At 36.8% G+C, this 12,047-nt stretch overlaps 1 protein-coding gene across 3 annotated transcripts in view; it reads right to left on the bottom strand.

The window, feature by feature from the left end:
- Window positions 1-4,590: 4,590 nt before the first annotated feature.
- Window positions 4,591-12,047, bottom strand: part of caprin1b (cell cycle associated protein 1b) — a 102,459-nt gene continuing 95,002 nt past the window's right edge. For all 3 annotated transcript variants that reach the window (XM_072272654.1, XM_072272653.1, XM_072272655.1), the window contains exon 18: window positions 4,591-4,944. In XM_072272654.1, the coding sequence (XP_072128755.1) occupies window positions 4,862-4,944 (83 nt within the window). In that variant the 3' untranslated portion in view covers window positions 4,591-4,861. The remainder of the gene's footprint in view (window positions 4,945-12,047) is intronic.

The following is a 12,047-nucleotide window of genomic DNA, read 5'->3' as shown; positions in this document are numbered from 1 at the left end:
ATAGCTGAGTAAAAGATTAACTGATTTCCAAAAGGCATAGTTAAAGATGCCATATTTCTTTAATATTTTAAGATTACTTTTTTTCCCCATCTTTTACAGTTTGAAAATAACAAAAAAGGAAAAGGAGCCCAAAGCAAAAGTTTGGGCACCCTGCATGGTCAGTACTTAGTAACACCCCCTTTGGCAAGAATCACAGCTTGTAAACGCTTTCTGTAGCCAGCTAAGTGTCTTTCAATTCTTGTTTGGGGGATTTTCACCAATTCTTTCTTGCAAAAGGCTTCTAGTTCTGTGAGATTCTTGTGCCGTCTTGCATGCACTGCTCTTTTGAGGTCTATCCACAGATTTTCAATGATGTTTAGGTCGGGGGACTGTATTTGACAACTATTTTGTACCAGCATATTTGAGCTCCACACCCGAGATGATTTTTAAATGAAATCAGTGAGGAAATGTATCACATCAGGTGTGCAAGGCTAACCATATATTGATTGAAGACACATTAGAGTCAAATCTAAGTACACTTTAATCTATACACTGGAGACACAAGAATGACTGCAGATGCTGGCAACCTGGAGCCACACACAAAACTGAACAGGTCCAGCTGTATCCACGAAGTGAAAAGGACAGGTGATGTTTCAGCTTGAGACTCTTCATCTGGACTGTAAAGAAAGGAAAGATAGAACAAAAAGGTGGGAGGGAGGAGATGGAGCACTTTTAATCTACAGTCAAGACCTATTCTACAAAGCTGTGTCAAAAGCATACAGAAATCACGAACGCACTGGAGAATATTGTCAATGTTGCCAAATCTTGTATAATACAAATAAACCCACATTAGCTTCCATTGAAGGAACACAACCATTGAAGTAACAATCATCTAACATTAACTTTGCTGGGCTAGGTGTGGATTGTAAATTGTCTTCCTGAAGCAAGGATTTTTTCAAAAACTCAGTCGATCATGCTCATATTGGCAAACACAGCACATCAAGGACAACCCTAATGATATATCAATAACAAATCACAGAATACCACTGATCAGACCCCCTTCCCACCCATCCCCAGGGAAGTGACCTGTGCTAAAAGAACCTTGATCATGAAATGAGAAAGAGAACAGAAAAAAAGTTCTGGATAAGATTGACCAACCAGCTTGCAGAACATTCATATCCCTTGTACCTCATACACTCAGTTTTTGACTCAGGAAAAAAATATCTTTAGCAAAGGAAACCACCAATCAATCGGTTATTCATTGGATCCTCACTTCCAGACCCCAGTCAGATCAGTTTGGCAATATCTCTGCCACAATCTCCATCAGCATAGTTGCACAAGTCTGTGTGCTTAGCCCCCTGCTGTACTCACTTTATGCTTATGATAATGGCTAAGCACAGCTCCAATGCCATATTCAAGCTTGGTGACACCACCACTGTCATAGGCCATATCAAAGGTGGTGACAAATAGGAGAGAGATTGAAAACCTGGCTGAGTGGTGTCATAACAACAACCTCTTACTCAATGTAAGCAAGACCAAGGAGCTGATTATTGGCTTCAGGAGTAGGAACCAGAGGTCCATGAGCCAGTTCTCATTGGAGGACTATAAGTGCAGAAGGTGATCAACTTCAAATTCCTCATGTTATCATTTCAAAGGATCTGTCCTGAATGCAATTACAAAGAAAGCAAAGCAGTGCCTCTACTTCCATAGGAGTTTGTTAAGTTTCAGCATGATATCTAAAACTTCGACAGATGTGTGGAGAGAACACTGACTGATGCATAACAGCCTGATATGGAAATAATGCTCCTGAATGGAAAAATCCTACAAAAAGTAGTGGATATGGCTTAGTCCATCACTGGTAAAGCCCTCCTCAGCACTGAGCACATCTCCATGGAGCATTGTCACAGGAAAACAGCATCTATGATCAGGAACCCCCACCATCTAGGTCATGTTCCCTTCTCACTGCTGCCATCAGGCATGTGATACAAGAGCCTCAGGACTCACCCCACCAGGTTCAGGAAGTTATTACCCTTCCACCACCAGGCTCTTGAACCAATGAGGATAATTTCACTCAACTTCACTTGCCCCATTACTGAAATGTTCCCTCAACTCTGGACATTTTCAAGAACTCTTAATCTCATGTTGTTAATACTTATTGCTTATTTATCATTCATTCTTTCTTCTTATATTTGCAGTTTGTTGTCTTTTGCACAGTTTGAACATCCAGCTGGTATTGTCTTTCATTGATTCTATAATGAATTTATTGAGCATGCCCATAAGAAAATTAAGCTCAGGGTTGTATGTGGTGACATATATGTACTTTGATAATAAATCTACTTTGAACTTTAACAGATGACATCAACACCACCAAGAACACAAAAATCAGATGAGGATGTACAAACCCCATTTCCAGAAAAGTTGGGATGTTTTCCAAAATGCAATAAAAACAAAAATCTGTGATATGTTAATTCACGTGAACCTTTATTTAACTGACAAAAGTACAAAGGAAAGATTTTCAATAGTTTTACTGACCAACTTAATTGTATTTTGTAAACATACACAAATTTAGAATTTGATGGCTGCAACACACTCAGCAAAAGCTGGGACAGTTAAAATAAGATTGAAAGGTGCACAGAATATTCAAGTAACACCGGTTTGGAAGACTCCACATTAAGTAGGCTAATTGGTAGCAGGTGAGGTATCATGACTGGGTATAAAAGTAGCGTCCATCAAAGCCTCAGTCTTTGCAAGCAAGGATGGGTCGTGGCTCACCCCTTTGTGCCAAAATTCGTGAGAGAATTGTTAGTCAGTTCAAAAGGAACATTTCTCAACTCAAAATTGCAGAGAATTTAAGTCTTTCAACATCTCCAGTACATAATATTGTGAAAAGATTCAGAGACATCTCAGTGCGTAAAGGGCAAGGTTGGAAACCACTGTTGAATGCGCGTGATCTTCGAGCCCTCAGGTGGCACTGCCTAAGAAACCGTCATGCTACTGTGACAATTATAGCCACCTAGGCTTGGGAGTACATCGGAAAACCATTGTCACTCAACACAGTCCGCTGCTGCATCCAGAAATGCAACTTGAAACTGTACTACGCAAGGAGGAAGCCATACATCAACTCTATGCAGAAATGCCGGCAAGTTCTCTGGGCCTGAGTTCATCTCAGATGGACCGAAAGACTGTGGAACCATGTGCTGTGGTCAGAGGAGTTCACATTTCAGCTAGTTTTCAGAAAAAACCAGCAACGAGTTGTCCGTGCCAAAGATGAAAACAACCATCCAGATTGTTATCAGCGAAAGGTGAAAAAGCCAGCATCTGTGATGGTATGGGGGTGCATCAGTGCCCACGGCTTGGGTGAGTTGCATGTATGTGAAGGTACCATTGACTCTGAGGCGTATATTAGGATTTTAGAGAGACATATGTTGCCATCAAAGCGACGTCTCTTCCCAGGACGTTCATGCTTATTTCAGCAGGACAATGCCAGACCACATTCTGCACGGGCTACAACAGCATGGCTTTGTAGACACAGTGTGTGTGCTTGACTTGCCTGCTGCCAGTCCAGATCCATCTTCTATTGAAAATGTATGGCGCATCATGAAGAGGAGAATCAGACAATGGAGACCACGGACTGTTGAGCAGCTGAGGTCTTATATCAAGCAAGAATGGACAAAATTTCCAATTGCAAATCTACAATTAGTATCCTCAGTTCCAAAATGATTAAAAAGTGTTATTAAAAGGAAAGGTGATGTAACACAATGGTAAACATGCCTCTGTCCCAACTTCTGTTGAGTGTATTGCAGCCATTAAATTCTAAATTTGTGTATGTTTACAAAATACAATTAAGTTGGTCAGTAAAACTATTGAAAATCTTTTCTTTGTACTTTTGTCAGTTAAATAAAGGTTCACGTGAATTAACATACCACAGATTTTTGTTTTTATTGCATTTTGGAAAATATCCCAACTTTTCTGGAAATGGGGTTTGTACATGACAGGAAGCACCGATCCTGTTTGAAATACTGAGTAGCATATTAAAAAAAAATATTAGCTCATAACTTTGTTCAAAGTATCTATGAATTGTGATTTTTAACACTGGCAAACCAATACATCTTTTACTCAATTTCTACTCTATTTAGTTCACCAATCTACACTCAATTCATGGAAACTGGCAGAAGAATTTCTGCTTTTGATTATGCTGAAGAAAATATCATGCCAAATTATCCCCCACCTTTAGCAAACTAAGTTCACAGAATTCCATTTAGCCTTCAGTATTTGTGAAACTAAGGCCCCTTTTCTTCTTCACCTAACCTAGAAAAGTTCAAGTGAGAACATCAAGACAGTAATTCAACAGTACTCTATTGAGAACTTTTTTGCCAAAGTGTAGAACATTGATAAGCAAATTATCTGTGAGCATTCTTATGGACTTTATTTTACATCGGATCAGGGAATTACGTTTCTTTCAATTTTGCACTAGTGCTTTGTTCATTTGAGGGAGTGCTCGAAGCTCTAAAAGACTGTTTAGAAAACCTGATAAATAATTTTGCACCACTACCTTAGAAGCATTACAAAACACAATTAACGTGAAACAGGAAAAATACTGAAAATCATGACTCTATTTTTGTATAAACTTTTATTTTTTGTCTATTACATCAGTGTGCTTTATTTTTGGGTGTTTCTGTTTTCTTTAAATCACATTGTGCAATCACTGCCACGAAGGAGGCATGTGATTCCACAGCCAGGGTCTAGCTGGGTTCAACAAGTCAGGTTTTAGAGGGTACAATAATCCAGGAATCGCTGTGATCGTTATTTGTAGTTGCTGTTTGGAACATTTCACAGTTGCACAAAGAAGCCCTTCCATCAGGCAGGGGAGGGAGGGTCCAGTTTAAATCACTTCCTGAGCAGTCATCTGGGTCGCAGTTACAATCTTCTTATTCATACCTCTGGGCCTCATCAGTCCTCCCCGGCCTGCAAAGTAAGACAGAAAGTAAATATCATTTACTACTCAGTAAAATAAATAAAACAAAACTTTTGAGTGGCATACAACTCACCCAATATGAAAGCAGCAAAAGAAAGTTTGGGAAAAAAATGTTATCTCCCACTTTGTAGCACTCCAATCCAACACCCTTCAACCCATGTATGTTTTAAACATAAAACCCATCTTCAAAATTAATGCAGTACTAGCTGTTCTGTTTGACATGACACACCACATTCCTGTCTCTTACAAGTTTGTTTTGGAAGTTTTCTTTCTAAGATGTTGTCATTCAGGCATATAATCAACTTCTATTCCATGAACATTTGTGAGGCACACTGCAACATTTTGCTGCCTTAAAACAAAGGCTCCTATTACAAACACAAGTATTTGCTTTGTAAAAACCTTCCAACAGCAACAAAGCAGTAATTAAATATGATACACACAGGAAGAAACAATCATTGTATGTCACATTTCACTAAATCTACTGATCTGAGACCTTTACATTAAACCAGATGGATCACAAAATCTAAGCTTTGGCAAATGAAATATTCTATGATATTCATTAGCGTGTTTATTTCATTTAATAAAAAAAAAAGCTGAATCAGATCCAGCTGATGCTACATGGCATACAGTATTCAAACCTACACAGAAGGTTTGCACTGGCAAAAATACAATGATGCTGCAAATATGCTATGTGATTCCCTCAAATGCATGAGTTAACATGTTGTAACTTTATGAAAGAGCCAAAAGGTTTCAATAAATTTCCGTGGTTAAAACAGTGCTAAACAAAGATGGCAAGAAATTTGAAATGAAAAGAGAAAAGACAAATTATTCAGGTCAGGCAAAGAGGAAACAAGCGTTCTGATAAAAAGGTTGAAGGTCATTAGCTTAAAACTATTTTTCCCATATACTACTAGCATTTTGTTTCAATTACAATTACAACCTGCAGCACACCTTCAATCGCAGAATCACAACCAACCCTGCATTTATAAAGGCATCCTTTTTGCAACAATTATCTACCCCAGTAAACTGTTCCCAGCAAATATCCTCACATCCTATCAGCACATTTTTGCTATTATCAGGGCTTGTTTTGGGAATTTTTAAAAAAATGATTGCCCTGTATAAAAGTAGAGAATAATTCAAGTATTTAAAAATGGAAGAATCTCCAGAATAATTGATTGCTCTTTATAATCAAAGATTTTCATAAAAGCAATGAGCATGCTGTTAAACAACTAAATGAAAGTTACAAAAACAACGGGCAAAAATAAAGTGGAGCAAACGACTACAGTACCAAATAAGGTGGGTGTACTTGAGACATCATTCTCATCTATAATCCCTCATTAAGAGCAAACACAGGAGACTACCCTGAAAAATGACCAGAGTTGAACAAACACCATGCAGTCTTTTTTCAGCACACAAAAAACTGAAAACTTGTAGCTTAAAGCAATCTGTCAAATTTGTTGCCAGCATAGTACTCTGGTGCAAAGACAAAACTTCGGCTGTTGAGGCAATGAGGCAGTAGACTATTCCAGGCAGCAATGATAAATAATCATGTCACCAAAGTAGATCCCAAATGTAAACAGTTAAGGAATAAGTATTCACTTTGACTATCCTTGAGACCAGAGCAATTTACAGATTTCCCAACCATTTAAAATTTCATGAATTAATCATCAATTTGGAGGCTTTTTAATTAAACTAAAATTTGTAATTTTAAGTGATTAAATTTCAATCCTACTTTTTCCCCAATGAGTACTTCCAATGAATAACAAACCTGACTAAATTGATATATGCCAAGAACTTTAATCAATCACAATAAGACAGGTTAACATTGTGCACTATTGGTCTGTACATTTAACACAGATTCACAATGCACAAATCGAAAAAGTGATTCCATGCAATGACCGAGATGCTCTGGATACATATTCACCAAATACAAATAGCTCAGTATTTAAATATTTGAACTCTAGATTTTTGAGTAACAATCACCAACTTCGTTGCTCCAGGTTGTTCCAGAAAAAAAAAATTTACGACAGGTCAGATAAACACAAAGATAATCTGGAGAAGTGAAATCACTTGTACGACATAAGATTATTGAATACATTGCAAAATTAGAGGAAATCTTAAGTATAAATTGGGTTTTGTTCACATTATCTGATGTTTGTAACAACATTTGTAATGAAATTTCCAAACCTGCTACTGGCATCATTCTACTGCTGCTGAGATTTACCTTCTGAAGCAAAAAAAAATGTTGAGCAGCATATTATAAAAGCTAAATAGAAGCTTTTTCACCATGACATTCAATAATAGGCATGTCTTTTTCAAATACAATCCACGCCCAATTAGGAGAGAGGTTCATATCTCTCAAGAAAGTTGATTGCAGTGTGTCTACAATTACATTGTACAAGAAAATTTATCTTCGACTCCATCCACAATTCTGCTCTTTAAGTTTTGAAATACACTGGGACATAACTCCACAAGCTAAAAAGCAAAATGACACCAAATATTGAAGTATGAGCCAAGATCAGCAGGCTCTGTTTGAATGGGTGCAGGGGATTGAATTATATATAGTTCAACTTGAAGGCAATTGTAATTTATATCTTCATTGAAGATTCTAATTTTCTTCTATCTCCATAAAACGCCAGAGGATCTGCATCTCTTACTCATCCCATTTTTCCACGAGTGTTAAAAGTTTAGCTTTATCTAAGAACAGAATTAACATCAAAAATGAGAGTACAAAAGATTATTGCGGTATGAAAAAAATGTGTTCTGGCTGATATGTCAAATTAAAGGGAATATTCCCTATACCTCTTTGAATAACCTCAGGTGAAACAAATAAATAACTGAATTAATGCAGAAGAATCTGAAACTGCTAAAAACTGATACCCTCTAAAGTTATCAAAATATAATCCTTCACTCTATTCAAATCTAAGATTGTGCAAGGTTCCTGCTTCTGCAAGTGTGGGAACTTTTGGAACATATGGTACATATTAACATGGAGAATGTACTTCGTAACTACACTATAATGAATATAGGGCTTGAACAATGTGGAAGACAGATTTATGATGAGCTATACATTATTATGAAAACATTGAAATCAAATTAAATAGATAATAAAGGAGAGATATTAGACACTCTGGCTAGGCCTATGAGTACTTAATTAACTTACATTTTGTAAAAATGATACTTGAAAAATGTTAAGCTTTCAGACTTTGAAATACAATATTTAGTTTGCAATTAAAACTATGAGTCATCAATGTAATGATTCTTAACTGAATTTACCTTTCCAGATACAGCAATTTAAAGAAACTCCAATTAGCATCCCTTCCAAATAGCGCTGCATGGCTTGCTCAAGCCACATCTCTCTTGCATTCCCTGCTGAAACTACCATAATGCAGCTCATACAAAAAATATTCATTCAGATGAGTGCATTAAAAAATCCTAAACTCAACATTCATCAAAAAAAATCCCAGACCTAGAGAAAATCCATTGTTAAAACATACCTTGTGCAGAAATGTGATAGTTCTCCCAGTCTTTCAATGTCATAACATCAGGGAAATTTTGTGTTGGTCAAATGCAGTCATGCAGTGCCAGCACATCAATTAGTTCAGCAAAATCTTAATCTGACAAATCTGCCAAGACTTTGCTCCTGATCACTATCAGTGAGAATCCCTCAGGAGGTAAGCACTCACCAGGAATGGAGAATTGGGATTTGGTGCAAATGCTTCACTGTCAAGTAATGACTCATGAATAATGAACACAAAAAGTTCAACAATATAAACCCTAGGAAGGCTCTCATACATTTATTTAAAGAAAAAACAGAAGTAAATTGCATACCAAAACATAATGTACAAAGATCCCTTTGGAAGAGGTGTTTAAATGATTATGCCACAATTCAGTGAATTCAATGAATTTAAGTCCTTATTATGAGACAATTTAATGTTTGACTGAGTAGGTTAGATTGAGATTACATCAGTGTCAAACATCTACTAAGAATAAGAATTTTCAATCAGAATTATGCAAGATCAGAATACCATTTTACTGTCATTATTAGAAAGAATATAACCTGTTGTGCCTTTAATGTTTCTAAAGATTCCTTATGTATTTGCATATTTACTCAAACTCCTAAATTAAGTATTCAGGAACACATTAATTATCTGGACCTGTACTACTCAGTGAATCTAGCCCATCAGATAAACCACTTCACCGATCCTGCATATGCAAACATGCTTTTCAAAAATTGTGTTAACTGAAAAATAATTTAATTTAAAGCAGTTAAGTGGGTAAAGAAGTGAGTAACCCTACTTACTATTCCAATTTAAAATGCTGCTACCACATTGTTCACACTTTGAAATAAATAAAATTAATGCATACTTCATTATTAAATCCAATGTTTATTTAGCATATGCCTGACTTAACCTCATTGACAAATTTGGGAAATTCCTGTCTGTATCCATTTAAGCATTCCTTGATTTTTAAAGAGAAACCCAACAATAAAGTAAAGGACTTAGAACAGTCAAAGTTATCCGTCTGGATGACTACAAGGAGAAAATTCCTTTGGCTTTACAATAACGTCCTATTTGTCTTGGGGGGGGAAAAACAATTAAAATTTTAGCCCTTCGTTGCCTGTAACATACTGAGTGGCAACATTATCTGGACAACACTCACTGTATTTAATCCAAGCACAGGTCTAGCGCATGGTCAACACCCATGGATCACCAACCTTGCATTTCTCATTAAGAATAATCATCAACATACTAGCTGTGTATAGCATCAAATTCATAAAATGGTAGTACTTACAGACTGCTTAGATCTAGAACAGATCTATCCCGAGTTATCATCAGCATCCAACTATAATCAAATACAAAATGCTGAAGGAGCACAGCAGGTCTGCTGAGTTCCTCCAAAATTTTATCCGTTGCTTGGATTTCCGGCACCTACAGATTTTCTCTGATTCAAAATTAAATAGACTGGTGGCATTGGTTGTTAACACTTTGAAACAAACTTCTTTATGGGAATGATTTCTATTTGACTCTTCCTGATCATAAGAATCCTGTCCAATTGAAAAGATATGCATTTTAATGTGGGCAAATAGCTAACTAGCAATTACACATTTGTTAAATCTCAATCATTAATGAACATTTAAATTGAAATTTAAGGTAAAGAACAGCTGAATTGTTAAAAATGAACTTAACACTTTCATCTGGGAGAAGCAGCAAAGTATAGTTCAGAAAAACATGGGGAAAATAGAGGACTGACTAGACAACAGGGTAACCCGTTGGGGCACCCTTTGAGAGAAGGGTAGTGCAGTCTGATGTGACCAGAATGAACATTAAGTTTTCCTAAATGCCACTGGTATCGCTTTGCTTTGGAAACTGAAGTAGAAAACCTCAGTTTATTAAAGAAGAATGATGCATAACAAAGCAAATATAGCTGCTCCTTATTTAACGAAGGACACTTTTGATGGCATCATTTCTGGCTTATCTGCCATCCAGGACATCTCAAAGCCCTCTTCATGAGGTACAGCCGCAAGGCAGCGGAGGTTTAAAATCGGAGTTTTCCTTCTCCTAGATGAGCTGCAATCACAGCTGACAAGCACATCTGCGTGAAGCGGCTAATTTTAAAGCACCAGTAACTCGTCCTTGCCCCTTCTCTTATCAGTAGTAATGATTCTGTCGGGCTTAGTAGCTAAGCCACAAGGCCAGGAGCTGGACGGGGCTGTCAGAGGCTATTTGAGGAGTATGTCATTGGCAGCATTGAATAGGTAGTGGGAGCTTATCCCCGTTACCCAACCCCTGGCTGTAACAACCTTAACTGGGGATGGAGATATTGGTGCTGTTACTGCAAGTCATCTTAATCGTTCAGACTATTTTCATTTTTTTCCTTTAATGATGACCTAACACAATTGCCAAGGAAAAATTACAAGTCAGGCATTAAAGATTGTAATCTAAAATATTTATGTAATGGTTTTCAAAAGAGAACCCAATTTAAAGTTCACCTGAGTGCATGTTATACACAAAGGATAATCAATGCAAATAAAATTCTGCTATAAACTGCCAAATTAACAGGTCAATGAGAATACTTCTATAAAGTCATGGGAAAATATTTTCTTGACTGAACACTTAGGTTATCAAGCAACTTTTTAGTTTGAGAATATTAACTTCAAAACCTTTATATACATTTATACACAAGCTACACTGTTGCCAGGGCAGCCAGCAACTACATAAAGATCTTCAATTTGCTATTAAATGCATCAATTGTGATATCACAGAAACAATTAAAACCAAACCGTCGAAAGATTGTCAATTTGAGCCACATTCCTTGAATACTCAGTAATACTCATCTGAATCACTCCTAAAATGAAACCAAACTAAGGAGGACAGTTTGGTCAGGGTAGACCAAAGATTCTGTTTTATCACTTGACTGACTAAAATTGTCATGTCATATTACAATGGCCCATGAGCTTTCGAGTTTTACCAAAACTGAGGAATAGTATACCACGAGTAAAGCATCACTTACCACAAGATGATACACAACCGTATCTCCTAGCCACCAATCTTCAACTGGTATAATACAAATGCTAGACAAAGATCAGGTTCCAACTTAATCATGGTAGATATGGTCCACTATTGCACCACTGGCAGATCCGAATGATACCTAATGACTTCAAATCTTCTATTACCATCTATTCTGCACCGTCAACAGGCAACACCCAAAATAATGAAACAGGCCCAATGCATTAACACAGAACTGATCACTTGTTGTGTATGGCAATAACAAATCAGACATTTAAATATTGTTCTATCCCAAGTTCAAAATGCCCTGGTACCTGAGCTTCCTAGCACTAAACATTAAAGGTTTGAACACCTGTACTAATATAAATATTAGACAAACTTATGATCTGAATTGATGCTGAAATAGCTACCTGGTGTATCAATAATCAATGACACATTTCAGAATATGCAAAAAAAAATGACAAACACAGGCCTATCATCTAAACTATATGAGCAAACATACGAGAAATGAAATTACTTCATTTACGTTCTAGGAAGTCCACAAATATATATACTAATGGCCAAACTCAAAAGTTGGTGTCACA

Source organism: Mobula birostris, chromosome 11 (assembly GCF_030028105.1).
Source record: "Mobula birostris isolate sMobBir1 chromosome 11, sMobBir1.hap1, whole genome shotgun sequence".
Taxonomy (NCBI): domain Eukaryota; kingdom Metazoa; phylum Chordata; class Chondrichthyes; order Myliobatiformes; family Myliobatidae; genus Mobula; species Mobula birostris.
This window is presented reverse-complemented; position numbering and strand designations above follow the sequence as displayed.